At 45.3% G+C, this 21,684-nt stretch overlaps 1 protein-coding gene across 10 annotated transcripts in view; it reads right to left on the minus strand.

Moving 5' to 3' along the window:
• ACACA (acetyl-CoA carboxylase alpha) overlaps positions 1–16,099 on the minus strand; it is a 140,144-nt gene extending 124,045 nt beyond the window's left edge. For 5 of the 10 annotated variants that reach the window (XM_054847961.1, XM_054847962.1, XM_054847959.1 and 2 more), the window contains exons 1-3: positions 8,751–9,750; positions 5,674–5,720; positions 3,816–4,062 (exon numbers count right to left, since the gene is read on the minus strand). In XM_054847961.1, the coding sequence (XP_054703936.1) occupies positions 3,816–4,036 (221 nt within the window). In that variant the 5' untranslated portion in view covers positions 4,037–4,062; positions 5,674–5,720; positions 8,751–9,750. Of the gene's footprint in view, positions 1–3,815; positions 4,063–5,673; positions 5,721–8,750; positions 9,751–10,457; positions 10,560–13,515; positions 13,647–16,048 lie in introns of those variants that run through there. The other 5 variants (XM_054847960.1, XM_054847967.1, XM_054847963.1 and 2 more) reach the window with 5 other exon arrangements.
• Positions 16,100–21,684: the final 5,585 nt, after the last annotated feature.

The following is a 21,684-nucleotide window of genomic DNA, read 5'->3' on the forward strand; positions in this document are numbered from 1 at the left end:
ATCAATGCTTAACAAGATCAATAAGGTGATAGATGGAACAACACAACGCGCACACACACTCTGCATGCTCGGATGAAGAAACACAAGTGGGCATACAGACTACCCATACCTGGGTCAGGATATATCGATTAGACGGCACAACCCCGTCAGACGATAAGGCTCTCAGCAACGTTTTCCAGCTCAGGCAGGAGACCTGCAAGTCTCGGGTACTGAACACGGGCCAAACAGCCTACCGAAACATCTACACTTCATGAACTGACAACACAATGCTGCTTTTTAGGAGGGTCTAAGACAAGAGAGAAGCAGCAATGCCTGTCACTACAGGAAAAGAGGCTCCCAGATGACCGAATTTGACGTGAGGTGTGACTGCCATGAGACTCCCATCCTGGCATCAAAGGCTTGAGCATCTTTCGTGCAGATAGTTAATTTGGCCTCTACTAGAATGCGTTAGCTTGCTATAAAAGAGCACAAGCAGGACAGTTCACGAGAACTGAGGACCAAAGAAGAGGATTTCTAATTATTAAAGTAATTTTAATATCGACGCAGTGCTCCTCAGAGGGGTGAAATTCTGCTTGGGGTGTCAAGGTAAATGCTGGAACAGCCGCTGCACAAAAGGTACAAACGATCGCTGGCACTGAATATTACAGGATAGATTAGACAGTCTTACAGCCAACCTCCCCAAAGCAACAAAATGAAGTTTAGAGGAGAAAAGAAGTTTTACTGTGTAAACTTCAGTGATCTGGAGTATGAGAGGAAAAAAACAGCTCAATCAGATGGCTGACAATCCTACTTTCCAGCTCTCCTGTGCTGCAAGAAGAAATCTCTTTTCTCTAGCCATTAGAGCAACAGGAATACTACCTGACCTGCTCTGTGAAGAGGTAAAAGGATAGCTCAGGTACACTCACAAACCCTTTTTCAGCTAAATTCTGGTCTTTAGACACAATTGCTCCCCAAGGAGGACTTCTCTGCAGCAAAGCCCCTCACCTCAAATATAAGCTCTCTCTAGGTTTAGCTGACTAAAATTTCCTGTGTGAAACTAGCCAGCAAATGGAAAGATTTTTGGCAGCTTCTTCAAAAAGATACGCTCCCCTGAACCTGCACCTTGCTTGACCCACTAGTCAAACCGTACAGAGCTCCCCATGAATTAATCTTTGTCGCTTTAGAGAGTGTTGTACCTTTGTGATTACCAAAGGAAGCTGGAAGCAAGAATACTTGTGTTCCATTAATTCACTGTCACAGAGTGACTTCAGGCAAGTTGTTGAACTTGTCTTTGTCTCACTTTCTCCATCTGTAAACATTATTTGGAAATCTTTTGATGAAAGCAACTACCATCCTGGAAAACTCTTTCAATTCATCTTACTTTATCTTTGAAAAACAGCGTATAATGCCGCAACTGTTTTTATTTGAATTGGCATTCCTCTCCAATTTAACTGAAAGTCAAGTACCCTCAAAAGAGAGTTGCCAAAGTAAGCAAGTTACAACATAGGTGCTCAAGGTTGCAGACCTATTGCATTATACCTCTCTGATGCCAGGCAGTGTCCTAGAAGTGGCTTGATTTTCTTGCTCTCCTATTGTTTATTTCCACACTAATGGTTGTGTGTTCATCCAGTTTCTTCTGTTCCTAAAATATATATAGTTACAGGGCTAGATCTTTTCCTTCTTCAATATCACCTTTTGTGCTGCCAAATTACTATAACCGGCAGTCCTTGGAAAGGTAAACCCCTTTAAATTTGCTTTAAGATTTTCTGTTATATTAGTGCCAGCTGGCTAAACATGTCCATTGGTATGGCCGTAACAACTCAGTCAAGTACGGACTATCCCCCTTCTGCCCCAACCCAAAGAGTCTGCTACTATTTGTTTTCAGAGGCCATCTCCCTGAAGTGGGAAGGGAACCACCAATAAAAGGAGAGATTAAAATTCCTCAACCTGCACAAGCAAAGAAGCCAGCCAAACAGAAGAACAAGCTAAAAGGATCAGCTGGTCATATAAACAACTACTACTGGTCAGTAAAAGCCAGAAACCTTTTTGGAACCAACCATTTCTTCAAAAGCAACACATTAAAGGTAGTGAGGGATTGTTCATTAAAAACCTACAGTGGGATTCAGACTGTCCTATATGTTCCCGGATTGGAACGACACCTTTTAAAGAGGCAGAAAGAGCAAAGCAAGAGGAAGCTCTTTCACATTTGGTTCTGAGCACTGGAAGGAACTGCTGGGACAACCCGAGGCTGAAAGGCACCAGAACAAACAATCACAAACCTATTTGTAAGGAACTAGCAGGCAAAAAGGCAATAAGTTACACCCAGCTGGAAGATGTCAAGGACAAGTCTTTCCTAACAAAAATGCACTTCCTTCCTTACATGCTAAAAAGGCTTACAAGCAGGGGACCATCAATTGCTGCAGTAAATCTGGATGTTAGGAAGACTTTTAACACTCTCCAAAATTACGTTTTCATGAATAGAAAAAGTATACATGAAACAACTGCAGGGTAGTCAGAAATTCAGAAGATAGTGAGCAACTGTTCTGTTAAACTGGAAGGATGTAAGCAGCAGGGCTTTGGTAAGGATCCATTCTGCCACCAACACCGTTTAACGTTTTCTTTTAACATTTTCTTTTTAAATTTAGCAGTTATGAGCTTACCATCAAACTAGGAATGACTGAGGATGCTTTGGAATCAAGAATCTAATTCTAAAGCAATCTGACAAGGTGGCAAAGTAGCCTGAAATGAGCTGCTGCTGCAGTTCAGTACTGACAAGTGCAAATATTACACCTAGTAAAAGATAACTTTATCAATACTCAGTGTGGTGATTGTTTGTGGACTGCTGCTGCCCACGTACAACGCCCCCTCACTCTACCCAGCGCCGACGAGGCGTCAGGTCCAGTACTGTGTACAGGTCTGGGCACCAGACCTAGAATACAGGGAACAAGTGAAGGGCACGTGGAAGAGCGAAGCAAGACTGATCAGGCACTGAGAAACTCTCAGCTGTACACACACTGAGGAGTACAAGACACCTAGCCAGTAACAGAGAAAATCCCCATGGGTACATCCCGCTAGTGTGTGCAAATCAGCAAGATCATAAAAATAAAGGGGCGTTTTGACAAGGAAACATTAACCCCACGATCTCAAATTCCCAACTTCATAGTTCATTTGAGCCACAAAGAATTAGGAGTAGGAGTGAAACAGCTTTTCTCCCAGCCGTGAGGCCAACATCTCCCTGAGCTGCAAGCAGCAGCTACCATATTAAGTCCTGGATTATCACCACTTTACAGAATACTAATCTTTTCTTTAACCATCAACAAAGTTTTCTCTATCCCAAACAAAAACCATTCCAAGTGATACAGAGTCACTGATCTCACCCAGAGGTACTGCCAATTCTTTGACTACATATAAACCAGCAAATCCCATACAAAGATAAAATAAGCAAATAACATCCTTGTTCTCAACAAACATGGCCCATCTAAAACACATACATAAGTGAAAACTTTGAAATGTGTTGACTGAGATCTTTAGTTTTCGGAAAGGCGGGGCAAGAGACAGGCAGGATAAGCAAGCCCACCATAACACTCAACAGCTGAGATGTCTGAAAGGCACTCAAGGAATTTAGGCACAGATATTTCACTAAAACCAATGGGAAGTATCAGTTGGATACAGATAAACATACAAGAGGTCATTTTGAAACAAAATGCCAGAAGATGTGTTGGCACAACAAAACCACTGAAGCCAAACCTGGACATAAAGTTGAATCTTTGGATTATCTTTGGAATGGATGGGGTAAAAAGACTGAAGACTGAAGCTGAGAACTCTTTTATCCATACCTCATATGGCTTGCCAGGCCATCTTGAGCATTAGAAAGTCCAAGATCTGAAAGGGAATCCGAGCAGACAGATACAGGCGACAAAGACCTCTCTTTCTCCTCTAGCAGATCAAGTTTCACCAAGGAGCTCGTCTCATCTTCCGAGTTATCCTCTGACACAGAGCCAATAGTAAAGTGAGTGTTGATCTCCGCGGCTTTACTGGATTGGGAAGACTCTTCCATGGCTCCTACAAATTGGGCTCTCAGCACTGTAAGGGGCAAAAGGTGGCAAAAAACAAAACCTGAGGTGAATACCTGCTATTGCAGGACAAAGCAAGGTTCACTTCTGACAGGAAATGCAATGTTAAATCACCACAGCTGAACCCAGATGGGAGTCCAGCATCAAGAATAGTTACTTCTACTATAATCGTTGACTTTTTCTGTTGGCACAAGCACTATGAGATCACAGCAGCTGGTCATTCTGATCTGTTGCAGAACCTGCTAGTTTAGACAAAGCCGCAGTAGGCACTCAAAAGGAAAAAAAAGAAAAAAATCACATACTACACTAGAAATTACTAGAAATACATGACTAGAAATCAAAAAAATTCATTTTGCTATTACTCTTTGGTTGGTTAGGTAGTTACTGGTGACATTCAAAACCTGACTGGACATGGTCCTGGGCAACCTGCTCTAGCTGACCCTGCTTAGGCAGGGGGTTGGACTAGATGAGCTGCAGGAGCCCTTCCAACCTCAGCCATTCTATGATTCTGTGATTAAAAACTTGTATTTCAACAGCATCTGAACGCTGGGACTCACTGTGCTAGGTACTGCGCATAGCATCGCTTACTGCTATTCAAATGATGGATTTGATTGGTCAAAAATGTCCTTTTCCCAGCCCTTCCCAGATGCCAGACACATTATCTCTTACTTATTTTCCCCTGAAGACCCGACGTTTCCTGGGATTCTTTTAGGCATCTGAGCTGTTCTACCAAAGACTGGGGAGCAGACACAGCATGCTAGCCAGCAGCCTGCCAGCCAGGTGGGGCTGCTTTACCCTTAACCTGAAAAGATCAAGCTTTAGGAAGACTTCAATCTTCAAAGCTCCTTCAAGTCTGAGGGTAAGTCACCACCAGGATGACTTTAACAAACCAAACAACCCACCACTGTCGAAGTGAAAGGTCTCACTCCATTTATACCCACCTCTTCCCTTCTCACCCCAGCTATGTGTTCACCTTGCCTAATCCCCACCAGCTCTGGTGCTTTCCACATCACTCTCTGATCTGATTCAACAAAATCATCAGAACTGTGACCAACAAAACAAGGTAATTTCCTGCGAGGTTAGCAAGTGGAATGGGAGCAGATGATGCTGATAAGGAATGACGGGCACAGAAGCAACACCTCCCCTTTTTGGCAGCAGTGAACTGTCAGACTGGCTCAGCCATCGCCTGTAACTTCACCCTGACTTTCACCTCTTGGTCCCATGTCAATTAGGGGTAGTATCTACTTTATGGTAACATATTGAAACTTAGTGGCATGATTTACAATTGACAGAGGAAAATACAAGAATTCAGGTTGCCCTTTTCCATTAAAAAAATCATTACATAGAGAAGACTCTCTTAATACAGGGAACTCAGAGTATCAAAAATTCAGTGTTGTTCCAACAAGGAATGAATGTATTTTCTTCAAATTAAAAAAATTAAATAATTACAACTGAGAAAGAGCATTACAGATGGAGAAAACAAGAGCACCTCACAGCACAAAGACAGGAGGGATGGGGAAGAAACATTTGATACACCCTGCTCTGCCTGACTTCGATGCACTTACATGATAACTACACACAGCTGGAAATCACACCATTATAAAATTAGGAATGCACTAACCTCTTGTTATTCTTGCAATCTGAGCAGTTAGCCACTTCCAAAACGAACTGAAAAGGAAAAAAAATTAACAAGTAAATATTATTATTATGAATACTCTGTGTGTGTTTTCCCACTATACAAATCATTGAACACAAAAAGCGTCATGGAAAACCCACAGGTACAAAACAGACTGGATCGCTTGCTCCGGACCACAGAGCAAACTGGGAACTGGACCCATGATGTTCAAGTGAAGTCAGGGCACCTCCTGCTAGTGCATCATTCTGGCAGCTTCTGAGCAATGTGTCAGCACACACCTGATCATCCCATGGATGTTTTAGTTCTATGCTTTGTGCCAGTACTATCCACTTATGTCTAACTTTTCTCCTCTGTTAAGTCCTGAATCTGCTGGCCCACTTCAGCTGAATTTGATGCTCAGGAGTAAATCCCAATGACAATTAGAAATCTCGTGAAAAACTGGTGGCTAGAAGACACAGTTGACGTACTGGATTTTTACATAAAAAACCCAATAGCTGACCTGTAAAACAAACCGTGAAAGAGCAATACAGACAAGGACAAGATGAGGGGATGTTTATCTCAGGGCCCCGTTCTCCCAACAGGTACTTCACTATGCGGAAAGGACCGTTCTGATATCCTCAGTTCTCACGCCATGTTGACATCCTAAACTGGTAGGAAAACCTCGTCAGTCCTGCTAATTATAGCCATGTTATGCTAAGTACAGGGATGCAGCATAATTCATTTGATATGAACATGACAGCTTTCATCCGGTACACAAGCAAAACTGGACCACGTTATAAAACACATAGGACACGATCATAGTTTTAATTAGAGCACAGATAAGGACTTTATAGACAGTGCAATCCTTAAACACCATGCTCTTTCTTTTCATCAGTAACCGAGAATTAAAAACTGATCCAACTGGCTTATGCACTTTTACCATGAATGTACTTGACTGAATTATTTAGATCAAACCCTATGTTGACATCACTACTCCCACGAACTCCAGTTTCACTGTGGCCACGGGCAGTTCATTTTACAGAGAGACATACTTAACCATTTTACGACCAAAAAGGTACAAGTATCTGTCTGACATAGGCGTTAAAAGGGTGGAACGATCTGCCTTTCTTTGAGGGGAGAGATGGAGAAGAAGGGGAAGCAGGACTGATAAAGTCTGCATACCTACCTGTGATGTGCAAAAACCAAAACATACAGGAAGATTTCTTTAACTGAGCCGCTTGGGCAGGACTTACAGTTCAGGGAGCACAAAGTTTAATCAAATTTTGTTTGTGCATATAAACATGAAGACAATATTTACGTGTATATTTATTCTGGCATGGGATCACTCCTACAGAATTTCATCCAGACGGATTTACTGTTGGCACAATTATCAGCGCTGAAGAATCTGGGATACAGCCAAACTAACTTCAACCCTTTCTTAATGAAGAAAATTTTTGTTCTCATTTCAAGAACTTGAACATTAATAAGTCTCTAAGCAGAAAAGGAAACAGGAACAGGCAGCGAAGCATTTCACTCAAACACGCCATGAGAAAGCATCAAACCGATGCCAAGGCTCCTGACCCCCAATGCCACGCTCGACGACTTGACTCAAACATCTCGTTTGTACAATTCACTTCAAAAGCAGTTAGCTATCCGTGAAGCCCCATTCAAGTCCATTTACCAAGGCACTTCCAACCTCTTGTAGTCCAGTCCCAAAGTCATGAGTTCTGCTCATGTTTTGCAACCAGCTGGTAACGCAACATTGCACTGAATTAGACATAAGCTTAGCTTGTTCTCAGCACGCTGAAATTCATTATTCATATTTAAATTAATTTCAGCATTGTCCGGGGCCAAATAAAAAGTACACGCTCTCACAAAAGCCTTTTGCTTTCAATGCTGCAGACTGCGCAAGTCTCACCAAACCTCTGCATATTCACTGTCTGAAACCTAATGGCCGTGATTTCTAATAGGCACCTTGAATTCAGCTGACCGCCCAATGTTCGTGTACCACTAACCACTGCAGATGCACTGTTTGTTTGAATAATGCTGAACGAACCAGGCCCCAAAATACCAAAATTGTCTGGATCCTCAACTATATACAGCCCCTACACTTATTTTTGCGGGTGTCAACAGCCTATAAAACAGGGTAACTTTTGCAGAGACTGAAAAAACCCTGTAATTTACAAAGGGATACCGACTGAGCATTCGCTCCTGCAAAGATTTAGGAACATGTTAACATCACGCACTCCAAGCACGTTCAGTTACATAGATGTGTTTAATCACAGCTGAACCTTTACAAAACCTGAGCCATGCTGTCCTCCCTCCTCCTGAAGGAACCAGCTCACATTAGAGCTCTGAAGACACACAGCACTTCCATATCTCCCCAGCTCTGCAGATACCAAGGTATTTAAGACCCCAACCGTGTTCACACTACAAACAACGAAAACTCTGCAATCCAAATTCAAAAAGTAATGCATCTGTTTTTGCCCAAGGTGAAACAGCACCCGATTCACTTCTCCACAGCTGCACTACTGTCATGAGCAAAATTTTTTGGCTTGACAGTGAAATGCACGTGTAAAAATATCAGACTCTAGAAGTTTTTATAACAGTTTCAGCTTAAGTTCATTTTTATTATTGTAAAATACACCTAGCCATGAAACTTAGATGACGTCAGTTGGAAATTTAGTTTCTAGCTTTTTCAGACCACCCCATTCTGAAGAGAATTACACTACTGAAGAGAACATTATTTCAGTGAAAGTGTGTTGTAGATTCCTTCAAAGACTCAGAATAGTGCCTTTACGATATTGGTAAGTCATACAAAAAGGAAATCTAAGAAAACGAGTTTTATTTAAAGGTCTCCTGTTTAAAGCCTGGCAATCTGTGGCATTGCTCATCACCACAAATAATTTTAAAACCATGAAATGGACATATGTACTTCCACCACCCTAGCTGAATGAACACAGGTAAAAGAAAACAAAGCAACAAAAAAGGTAAAAACAAAGTAAAAATAGATAGTATCTGTTTAACAAGTTGACAACTTAATTGCTCTTACTGAACACAAAAAAAATCAGCAACATGCTCACCTATAGCAGGACCAAAAGTGCGTTTCCAGTTCCGGAGAGGGCAAAGAGATGTTTTCTGCACCAAGACAGGCCACCAAGCACCAAACGCTTTACCCGCAGAACTGCCTGCCTGTGCTCTCCTATCCGGCCAGCTGCGCTGCGTTTTAACACTTGCTCCATCCCTAAACTTCGCCAGCCTGTGTCCCCACGCAATCAGTGGGCCGCTGTTCAAACTGCTCCACCTGAGCCATGCCTCCTGGCTAAAAATTTGGCACTGCTTCACTTTCTGTCCTAAAATGTTCTCAGCAAGCATGAAATGTCATGCGAAGTTCTTTTGGTGCTTCGGTACTGAAGGGCACTTTACAAACTATATACCCTCAGGTTAGAAGTTCTGGTTACATAGTTTTCAGATTTATGGTATCTACATTAAACACATAAAGCTAAACAGACAAATGGAATATATTCTTCCTAGGTCTCCTCAGGTAAAATATGTCTGTGTCACTTCCAAAAAAAGAATATAGAGACAAAAAAAGAGCCTATATTTACAGCTATCCTGGTTTGCTAAAATACTCAAGACTGTGTCTAAATCCCATTGTCTCTGAGAGAACTTGGCATAACTTAAATTTTTTGCTGAATATTTACAGCCTGCTAGATTGGAACAGACTATAAGTTTACCTTGGATTTTTATAAGCATGGTATATTTAATTTTAAGACGTTCTCAAGAAGATTTAAGAGACACCACAAAAGCAGAGGCAAGAATAATAACATGGTTTGTTCTGCAAATCCGCTTTTACGACTTCATTATTTGCAAGCACCCCGCAGCACCTTCCAGAAGGCACACGCAGGGCTCCTTCAGCCCCTCGGGTAAACCGGGCCCCAAACTCTGTCCCTTAAGATCCTGCAATCCCTTCAGAGATGCCAGGAGGATACAGTAAAGGAGAGGGATGACAATAAAGGAAAGGGATGCCTTGCTGGCAGAGCAAGCGCCTCATGCTCCAGTCCTACGCTGCTCCGGCGGCTCCAACACACTCGATTTCATTTTCTATGAATTAACTCACTCGCACGAGGCAAAGCCACAACCAACTTCTTGTTCCACGCTGGAGCAGCAGCCAGCGCAACCGCCGGGCCCGCCGTGGCGGGCAGAAGGGGGGGGGGGGGCCGGGACCAGGGGGCCCCACAAGCGATCAGACCGGGAGCCCCACGGGAGCCCCACGCCCCTGGTGCCGCACGACTCGCCGCAGCGGCGGGGCCGGCCCCGGACCACACCGCGCTCCGCCGCGGGCAGCGGCGAGGCACCGGGAGGAAACCGGACGGCTCTTCCGGTCAGCAGGAGCGGCTCCGCGCCGGGCGGCTGCCCGCGCCGCATCCCCGGGGCTGCGAACCCCCGCGCCGCCCCCCGCACGCGGAGCTGCACCGCTCCGGGCCGCTCCCGAGCCGCAGGCGGACCCGGGGCGCCAGCAGCTCCCGAGCACCGCGCCCGCGGCGCTGACAAAGCCGGCGGCACAGCACGGCACGGCACGGCGTTCCACCGCCTCCCGCCGGCACGGCACGGCGCGGCCCGCGCTCCCCCGGGCCCGGCCCCGCCCAGCCCCGCGGTCCCGCGCAGCGCCGCCCGCCGGGGCCCCGGCCCACACGCGCTCCTCCGGCCCTTCAGCGCGGCGGCGGCCCCCATGGCGCGGGTTCCCTAGCCCCGCAGCCCGCGGAGGCCCGGCGGGGCGGAGCGCTCACCTCAGGGTGCCGGGTGCTGCGGAGGCGCGGCGGGCCCCCGGCCTGGCGCTGGGCAGCGGAGCTAGCGGGGGCGCGGTGCGGCCCCCCCATTCACGGCGCGGCCCCGCCCCCGGCCCCGCCTCCCGCGCCCGGCCCCGCCTCCCGCGACGGCGCCGCCGCCGCGGTGGTGTGATGCGAGAGGTTACCTCAGGTCAGCCACCTCTAACCTCGCCCCTCCCGGTCCCGGCCCTGCGCCGCTCCCATTGGCTCCCGGGGAGAACATAGCGGGGGGCGTGACCAATCAGGCAGCGCGCGCGGGGCGTGACCAATGAGGAGATGCCCATGGCCTGAGCGGCCGGCTCGGCGCGCCCACTGGCTCCCAGCGCGGGGGAGGCGCTGCCGGCTGGGCTCGCTCACACACGCGCACACACACCCCACACACCGCCCCCACCCCCGGCCTCAGTTGGCGCGGCCCCGCGCCCCCTCATCCCCTCCGGGCCCCGTCCCCGGCACCCCCCGGTGTCCCCGCACGCCCTCCTGGCCCGAAACTGCCGTGTGAAACCGGCACGGGGGGGGGGGGGCTGCAGGACCGACACGCAGCGGGGACGGTAACGGGGCCCAACCTGCGTCGGGCCCGGCCCAGGCAGCGGGGCCTGGCACGTACAACGGGCCGGACGCAGGCCGCGGGGCCTGGCACGCACGGCCAGGCCCGACACCCACCAGGGCCCCGGCACGTGAGACTACACCAGCCGGCGGCAGGGCCCGGCACCGGGAGCAGGACCCCCACCCAGCGAGACCCTCGCCCACAGCAGCCGTGGCCGTGCAGCAGGAGCGAGCCCAGCCCTGCCACACGACGCGCCAGGCCTGGCGCCTCGGCAGCCTGCGCATGAGAGCACGGCGTGGAGCAGGGACACCGACCTGTCCCCTGCCGGGGCACAGCAGGGCACAGAGCAGATAACAGTGGGCAGGAGGCTGCAAAGTGCCCAGGCGCTGCCAGAGTGTTTCCTACCTGTTCTTTGACCTTTAGCCACTTGTTCTGTAGATGGACAGCGGTTTAAAGAACTACTCCTTCTGGGGTTTTTGCTTTGTAAGTTTTGTTCAAAGATTGTTGCATTACAGAGTTGCTGAAACTTAAACTGAGTAAGTAATGCAAGTTTAGTTCCTAACGTACTGGATCTGGTCATCTGTGCAGGCAGATCCTCTTCCTGCTGGCAGTGGCAGCGGTGCCAGAGGGGCATAAAAGCATAAATACCTGCGCAGACAGTTTGGGGGTCTTCAAACAGCATTCAGGCAGGGCTCGTCACCACGAGCACCTTCCTGCAGTGCTCAGAGGGACAGAACCAACTCCGGTATATCACTGAACCTTCCTCTCTTTTGTGGGGACTGCTCTGGGACAGCTGTCTCGGGCTCACAGAAACTTCACTGCAGCAGGAGCAGTAGGAGGAGCAGTAACAGGACAGTGAATTTCCTCAGCTACAGACTTCAGTTTACAACTGCAGGCAATTTCTTTTTTAAACGTGTTTCAAGACTGAGGCGGTGCTTGTGGGGATGTGGAGTGACTGTGCTCTACCAGGAAACAGTGCCCCGACCTGGGAGCACATGTCAGAATATGTGCCTACTGCTGGCAAGTACTGCACGTCTGGAAAACCTTATTTGGGGCTTTGTAGCTTTGTGGTTAATCATATTATTAGGGGGAGCAGACCATGTTCTCACCTCCATCAGGACTAAATCTGGAAAATTGTTCAGGACATTTTTATTTATATCTCTGTAGATACATCTTTTACATAATCTTCCTCCGTTTAAATATTACTATGAAGGAGCTAAAAGAGAAGGCTAGTCAATGTTAGCTTCATCGCGCACAGTACTAAATCCCAGCTCACACAAAAGTGAGGGGGAGTACTTGGCATGCGGAGGGATTGTGTCCTAAATCACCGATAATAACTATATACAGAACTTACAAAATCAGAGATTACGACAGGTGCTTAGTTCATCCTGTCTAGTGTTCTGAGTATTCTGGTCGTGCTAAAACCTGCATGCTGCTTGTCTGCCCTGCCCATTTCATCCATTTAGTTAATAAATACTATTCAAATACTGCTGTAGGAGTGATTGCCACATATAATTAAATCCTGTAGCAACTCTCCCGTTCAAGGGCAAAGAGAGAAAAGAACATGTGAAAACAGCAAATGAAATCCATTAACCTTAAAAATAAAGCACGGATTTGAAAGGTGCTTTTGAAATTAAACAGCGGTAATAGCCCTGGGCCACCCTCAGCTTTGATGGCCTTAAAGCAGCACTTCATTTATCACTGTAACATTAACGGTTGGGCTTTCTCACAGAGGGATCCTAGGGCACACCATACAGGAGGACACTAATAGCCTATATACATACAGCACAGGATACATCCCAAAACACTCCATTATGTGAATTTTACACAAGCAAATAAAAGCTTTGGGCTTTCTATCTTTCACGCCTGCTCTTACCCAGTGAAGCCAGCAATAAAATCTCACCTGTTGGTGGAACACTTTTTACAGGGAAAGACAATTTAGGAGGAATTACAGTAACTGATTTGGAATACACCGCAGGGTAAGGAATACCCAGCAATTATTATTGGCCATGCTGAATCAAATCCCACATTTAGGACACCCAGTGAATTTTGCCATGACTTACATAGGAGCAGAAATGGGTTCAAAATTTCCCTCAATTCTAGAGTGAAGTAGTTACAAAGGACTGGTTAAAAATGTGCTCAAGCTTCAAACTGTGGGCAGCAATAATGTGTGTTTTAATAGGAACATATTGTTTCACCAAGTTCAGACATACTTTCTGAAAGTTTTGTCAGATTTTGAATTGTATATTTCTGCTTTGGGGGGCAGGGTTGGTTAAATGCACGTCCTTTTTCTATTATGTTCAGAAACTGGACACAGTACATTGTTTAGTCTTACATGACTTAGGAGTGCATGCACTGTTTACATGTGCAACCCCACCTCCATTTTCTAAAAAAGCAAGTGTAGCCTTAATAATGCAAGTAAATAATTTAAAAAAAAAAAAAACAAAAAACAAAAAACAGGGAAAATGTTACTACCTTTTATGATGCCAGATTAAGGTTCCACGTCTCTCCCCCAGGCTCTGATAACATCACCAGTGCAAACACAGGAAAGATCATCCTAGGTTAGGGGGGTTAGTGACGCCATCCATCCTGGCACAGCTCACATCCTGGCAGGTGAGTAAAAGACAGAAAGGTCAGGATGCTTTTTTAAAGCAAAATCATGTTTTAGCTATTTAGAAAATGTTACTGAAGATTTTAAACATCAAAATTGAAATGTTAATCCTTGCAACACTGACAATATCTGCCTGTTTTCAAGGACAATCACTAACAAAATGCCTCATTTTGTCCAGTTAGCAGGTTAGCTGCCGTCACTAACTCAGTCCACAAGATGTGCTGTTATTGGTCCTAAGTTTTCTTACAGCTTCAGGAAGCGCCCCAAATTGTCTTGTAAAACCGTGAAGTTAGGCTTGTCTTGGCATTCCCAGCCCACACAGAGAAGCAGAACTAACCAGAAAGCAAAACTGAGCGCTGTAGATGGGATGGTGAATATTTAGTAGCGGCATTAAATAACTGCATTAAAAATAAACAGTTAATTGTTTGAAATTATTCATAATCTAATTTTCTTTCCAATACTTTTGAGGTTTTATTTACAAGGCTGAAGAATTTTGGATTCCTCATGGTTACTATCTTGAGGAAGTTGCATAAAAATTAGCAAGTATGGAAATACAGCTTAAAAAAGTCTACAGAAGGGAAGTGTCTGATCAGCTGAGTGAGAACACACTTACTGACAAGCTGATGAAATCCTCTATAAAGGATCCTAAGAGGTCTCCCTTGGAGAGCTATGCACCGCATTTCACGAGCAAAGAAATATGAGTGAACATTTTTATTTTATTTTGCATTGATATACTATTTCCAAAAGATTCATTCAACTGGACAACCATTTCAATGTGTTGATTTGCAGCTACATATTCTTTGTATGACACTTGGGGAGGGGGAATTGTGTGGGGTTTTACACTTCTCAGGAAGATTCGATTTTATTTCTTTTCTTCACACTGGAAAATGGTGAATGGTATCCTTATTCTACATTCCTTCTTTCTGATCGGTGTCAAGTTGCAGTTTATGGTAACTGGATGTCAATTATGAACAAACACAGCACTTACAAAAGTACATAATCATAATTTATCAGGAAGCCCTCCTAGGCATGGAGCAGATCACATGTACCTCACACTAGCCATGCTATGTGAGATTGCAGAACTATCTTATCTCTTCACACCTTTAACACGGGGGGGTGTTAATTCTACTATTGGCTTTTCAATTTTAATTGAAAAAAATCATTGAACTAAAGCAGCTGAATACACTAAAATAAAAAACCTGCAGAAGAGGGAAGTGCAGAGTCTGGTTTTATACCACCTGACACATTGTAAATATTAAATATTTATACTAAAATCCATCCTTACCCACCATGAATATCTAAACGAAGCAGGCATGCAAAATAAATATTGACATGCAAGCCCTTGCCGCTCCATTTGCTCTCTTTTTAAACTTAAACATCTTCTGGCATTATCAATGCTTATGGAAATGTTTTCTTGAGTCTCTAGAGTATCAGTCATTTGCAATGTCAGGGGTTATTTTAGACTGAACAACAATATTCTATCCTCCTGTGATCAGGGACATAAGGCTGTGGTTATTCAGAATTTAAAAGCCAGAGGCTTAGGAGGGAAAAGTGATTTCCATCGCCACCTTGTGTTTCATATAGAAAATGCCGATTCTGCAAAAACAATCGTCCAACAGCCTAAAAAAACCTCACCAGGACTTTTTGATTAAACCTGCAGACACTAGCCTGGTAATTTTCCCACAGATCTCTGGATGCTGCCTTTATGTATTGCCTGTGAATCGGCTGGGCACAGCCGCCCTCGAGAGCTACTGCGTTTCACCCAGTGGCACGTGGGCTCAGCCTGGGCTCCCTCCTAACTCCTGGGGGCAATTTGCACCAAGGCTGGCAGATAAGCACAGGCTACCTTCATTTCCTAACCAGTTTTAGGCTTTACCAATAATCCAAAAAGCCTAAAATGACCAGTGTGCTTGGCATCACTTCTCCCCGTGCCAGAGCTCCGGTGGGAATCCCTGCCGCCGCTTGTGACCCTTCACAGCACTGTCCTTGCCCCAGACTGGGAGCTGCCCTAGGCAAGTGGGAAGGCTCCACTTTACAAAAGACCTGTGAGGCAGGCGATGCCGGCTGAGAGATTACGTGGTGATGGTTCACTTCACCCAGCGGCACAGTGTATTTAGCCACGCTCGTGCACCAAGGCTCGCCCTTGGCCTGCTCCAACTGTGGGTGTTGAGGGCCCGGGGAGGCTCAAGCCCCCCCGCAGCTCTCAGGAGGCTGCTGAGGACCCGCTCTTTGGGGGAGAAGGCTTTAGGAAAGGGTTCTGTTTGCCCACAGCAATGGGGTGGCTGCCATGGGGCCCCATTCTAGAAGGAGCTCAGCCCCATGGCAACCAGCAGCCCCCAGCCCACGCCAGGACCCCAGCGTGCCCTGGACCCCTCTCCCACGAGACGCCACGTTTACCTGTTTCACCCGTCTCAGTGCTTGACTCTGGGACTTGTCTTCAGGACCAGGGTTAATTGGTGACATACCTATTGAAAGGAAATTTGACCAACAGATGAGATTTTTTTTTTTTCAGGTCCATTTTTTACCTGGTTCCACATTTCTCCTGATTGGATCAAAACTACAAATTAGCACAATCTACAGTGAATTAAGGCTCTGACTTTAAACCTTCCATAAGCTGACCAGGTTAAAGGTGCAGGAGTTTCGAATATATGACTACAGAGCTATTCGGGGATCTCTACTAATCAGCTCAGTATCTGCTTAAACACCTTTACAACATTACTCAAAGGAAGCAGTAAAGATAAAAAGGGCTTTGAGATTATCAAGAGAAGATGCAATTATGCTCACCATATTAATATTTAGCTTAGTGTTTGCACACAATCTCAGCAGAAAAGGTGAGTTGTTCACATACTTGCAAGTTCTAACTGAATAACACTAAGGATTTTGTAACAGCCTAACTTATGTAATATTAGGAATAAATACATCTTTGTATGTTAACTTTCTCTCCTCTACCACATGCTGAACTAAGTCTTTAATCTATACGCCCTCACCTCAAATTCTTGCACCTTTGCTGTCAGCAAAACGTTGACATTTAAAATTAGTTACTAAAAGAGGGTAGTACTGACTTAACTGTGCATTGTAATTAAAAGTGGTTCATCCTTCACTCCACTCCCTCAGACCCCAGAGACTACAAATGTCATGTGGAAAATGCCTCAGAAATATCTGGCAGCATAAGAAGCCTGAACATCTTCCTGCAAGGTAAGGAGCCAATGGAAGAGGAAAGCTGCCAGGGCTCTTAAGGGCGTGGGTAACATTTTCAGCTGTCTCAGCTATTCCTCAGCCACCTGACCAAAAAGGATACAAGAGGTCATGAAAATTTTTAGCTCTGTTTTGCTAAAAAACAGAGACACCACTATAGTAACCTTTGTTGGGTTGGTGTCACTCGCTGTCAGTAGCTAGGCATAAAATCTGAAACTTTCAGATTTCAACATCTGAGTGCCTCAATTAAGGCTTCAGCCCCCACATCGCCTTTTGAGTCCCCAAGGGCAACAGGGACCCCAAAGAGAGGGGTCCGTCAGCCGACTATTCAGGGAGGTGCCCATAGGTAGTTATGTTACTATAAAGTTAAAGCGCGAGAATGTTGTCCTCCAGAGTGTAACAACTTACTGTGCTTGGGCACCAAGAATAAAACTAGCCTGACAAAAAAGAACCGCCAAAGGGATTACACACACAGAACCTGCTTGAATTTTCCTCATTGCAACATTAACAGCGAGCTGTCTCTGAAGTTCCTTTACAGCAGTACATCCCTCACAGCTGCCTCTGCTGGCCTGAACCTTTTGCAAGAAGAACTGCAAATAATCTAAAAGAATCCATTTCTAATGTTTCTTATCCCTTTTCCAGCCCCTGAGATAGCAGCAACCAAGGGGAAGTTAAGCAGAACCCAAAAAGTCATCACTCTGGAATGCTTTAGTCTTCAAAGCCCCGCGCAAGTAAATCTGCTGTATTTGAAGAAGATGGATGGAGATTGGACAAACCAGGCAGCAGACAAACGTACCCTGCAGAGCCTGAAAGCTGTCACCAGTGCAGACAGGAAACCTGCTGTTGGCCACACCTGTGTTTTACTAACACGCCACAGAAAAAAGTTTCAGAGAAAATTTATTCTTAGAGAAAAAGGTAAAAAAAGTTCAATGTAGCAAATATACACTTAGGTATGTCAGAGGATGGCAGTCTTTGATTTCATATAGCTGATACCTTAGCAGTTATTAAAAAAATATTTCTCCCTATTAAAAAAAACCCAAACAAAAACTAGGAGAACATAACAATCCAGAGTTAACATTACTGAAAGCTTCAAGGTTTGGAACAATTCCATGCTGTTGTTTTCTTTTGGGAGGGCCAGGAGGTTTGGGCAAATATAATTTCCAATATTAATACAAATAGAAAATTCTGTACATTGGGAAATTGCATACAAGCAAGAAAACCGTCTCTAGTACTTTACTGTGAATCGCCAGGTACGCTGCCACCTCTTGCCAACCCTGTCAGCATGCAAGTAATTCTAGCCTTCAACTGCTTCTGGTTCTTCAGTTTAAACAGAAACAAACATCTGGTTTTAAAACTTCTTTTTATTTCCAGTGTTTCTGGCAGGGATCTCAAATTGTGTTATAACAGCAAAGCTGCCCAAGCTGAAAGTTTTTGCAGAGGGTTTGACTGTCCCACATGTGCACCAAGAAAACCAAACTTTAGAGAGTAAGTACCAATTCTCCCTCCCGAGTCACAGAGGTAGCACAGCGGTAGGGATAAAGCATGGGAAAAGATACTGGCTTTCACACACACAACTTTGGCGAAGTTCTCCCAAAGAGCAGTATTGCCTCTGTGAATAAATGCCTTGGCCCAGGTGTTTCGTGAATCCATGGCTGTAACGAGAAAACAGTATTGAAGCAGTGACTTTCACAAGAAGATACCCATGTTTAAGTGTGCCCACAAGGGCTCCTAGCTTCCCTTAAAACCTCACTGACTTCGGAGGGAGTTACAAGCCTTACTACTGTGACTGGGCTTACACACCAATTTCATCTGGGGACCAGGCAGGAACTGAAAGGTATATGAAATATTTTTAAGTAAAAAGTTTCTGAGATTCTAGAGAGATTTACAGCTTCCTGTGAAAGCCTACAGGGGGCTCTGAATTGTTCTTCTGCCCTGGTCCACCTAACGTAGCCCAACCTAACCAAAATGAAGAAAACTTTGAACTGTCAAAGACTTGTAAACACATCTGAATATTCTTCTCTATCTCATTTTAGAGGGAATTCCATCCACAAATGAAAAAAATATGCCGAACAGACAAAAACTAAGTATCATCATAAAAGTCTTCATCGCTTGCATCCTGTTAGCCTTTGCAATACTCTATATCATGTTTGTTATATATGAAATTCCCTGCCCGGTAAGTTTTTGAACATGATAGCTTATCTCAATCCCCCACACTCATTCAGAACACAGCCCTGTAGGTATGACTGATAAGTTGAAATACGGTTACCAGGTTCTCAGGAAGGGAGAACTATCTTTACAGATACGTGCAGAAGCTGTGTGCTCAATATAGGGAGGCAAGAAAAATACATGGTCTGAGATTTGCAGACCTCCTGAATTCACTGTACTATGATGACCATCTCACAGACTTCTTGATATAGCAGGACTCTGCTTTTCCTAGAGGAAACCTTGTTCCTCCTTCTAAGCAGAGATTAGCAGGAGAGTAATCCACTAGCTCTCTAGCAACCCAGCTACTGATTTATGAGAGGCAAGTCTCATTTTTGGTTGCAATCAATTGCTCCCCAAATTACTGCTATCAATTTGAGGCAATTCTGGCAAAAAGCAGCCCAGAACAACCTTGTGCTCTTGTGCACAGGCAGCTGCTGGCCAGCTGGGAGGTACTCCTGATGCCAGAGGAAGAACAGTTTAGGGGTGGAATAGGCAAGGCTTTCAAAGGCCAGGTAACCCTCTCTAGTCTTCTAGGACGCAGCACAAACTATTAAAGCATGCTGGTTGAGGGCATATATATGAGAGGGACACACTGAGAACAAAAGACATCAGGGGCTGCAATATGCCGACGTACTTCTGTAAAGCCATATTACTTTGATGCCTAAAAATCCAGTAACATTCACCACGGCCCCCCAAGAAACACTTAGCCTTTTGTTAGTTTTGAACAGTTGGTGTTCCCCACCATCCCCTACACACCCCTAACTACTTTTGTTTCTTTCCTGAATGCCAGTGCCCTGACTGGATGAACAGCGTACAGAGCAGCAGCAGAAGCCTGTCTGCAGCCTGTGTCCCAGTGCAGGACCAAACAGCACCACTTTTAACCCCAGTTCTTAAGGGCACAGAACAGAAGCCACTGGAAGCTTTTGTCTGACTCTCAGCCTCCCTTCCCCAGGTACTACTGGTCAGTGCCAACTGAATTTGACCAAGGGATAGCAGGCCCCAATGCAAGCAAGTTTCCAAGTGAAGATCTGATTAGGTAGTTAAGGAGACAGCCAGATATGTCTCGGGGGGAGCTGGGTGGCAGCCGTCCCACCAGCCTTGCATACCTCCTGGGCAAACAGCACACGCAGCATGTGCTGTTGTCCCGTGGTCACAAGTCACAAGTGGAGACAGGAGGGAGCTAAGTGAGATGGGAGGGAACCTGGGACTGGGGGCATGGGGAGGACGTATGGGGCCAGTCTGGGCTCACTCATTCTGCTCTTCACAGGGTAACCTGCCTTTACATGCATCTAAGCAACAATTACTGTGCTTGAAGATAGACCTGTCCCTTCCCCCTCAAAAAATTAAATAACCCAAAATTATTAAGGTGCCTTTCATGAAGAAATTATTTAATCTTGTGCTTCCTACCCCATTAAGTGAACTGCTGAGGTTGAACAGTTGTACTCTACTCCCACCTCTCACTGTGACTTGGGATCGAGTCGCTTAACTTAAGCTTATCCAGTTACTTGTCTATCACCCAGCTCTAACTGCCTTGTTGTGAGACCGGAGAGCTTAGCCCTGTCGACACACAAGAAGCCCTCTGGATATGACATGTACAGAACAAACCACTTGAGAGCATTTAATTTGCAGAAATTATCAGTAAATAATTTCAAATAGCAACTGAAAATTACCTCATTTGTTAAAACTTCTCAGTAGAAAAAGGCAGCATGTGAGCACATTACTCATGACAAATTATCCACTTAGATCTTCTTGGCGTGTAACTGTAGTGAGAAATGTGCTATAGAGGGAGGTTCGGAAATTGAACCGAGGCCCTGGAGAACCATTTCACACAAGCCATTGAACAGCCATCAGGTGGTAAAACCTTTGGGCCCCTACTAAGCTGAAAACCACTTGAACAGGCTTAAGGTAAAAGAGTTTTTACGTCACTGCTCCCTCCAGGAGACACCAGGCATGAACTGAACTTCTTCAGTTCAGTTCGGCCAGGAGATGTCGCACCACTAAATTACTGATCTGAAAAACGCGAGCACTGGTGTAAGACTCTAGGAGTAGGGTTGGTTTACATTCCTCATGAATGTTTTTTCTTCCCTTCCCAGACAGAGCCATATTAGCAGGACCCAAAATCATTGTCATCCATGAAACCTACCCACAAAAAGCTGCAGGCCTCAGAAGAACATCCTTTTTACCTGCAAAGATGCATCACATTTCCCTCACCACTTACTGGAAACAGCAGAAAGCAACCACTGAGAAGACACCCATATGCTGATTCCTTCCATTAACTACCCTGATTGTTATTTTAATTCCCAGATACAGGAAAAACCTGTTAGCATAAGCAATAAATATTTCATTGACATTCCAAACTCTGCCTCTCCCAAAATCTTATTTTTTTCCTATAATTTTTCACATGCATTTAGGGTCTGGGCAAAAGGAAGAGGAAATAATTTCCACTATTTTTAGTCTTGCAATTAAATAGTTCAGACAAGAAGCATACACACAGGAAACTCATCCGAGAATACCAGACCTTCTCCTCCAGCCTCAACAGGAATAATGCTGATATTAATTGTTGAGCTTTAGCCCTTGTCTTGGTCTGAGTAGGTGAATCACATTTTCGTGTGCTGATACAAAATGAATCTCTG

Source organism: Grus americana, chromosome 19, assembly GCF_028858705.1.
Source record: "Grus americana isolate bGruAme1 chromosome 19, bGruAme1.mat, whole genome shotgun sequence".
NCBI classification, from domain to species: Eukaryota; Metazoa; Chordata; class Aves; order Gruiformes; family Gruidae; genus Grus; species Grus americana.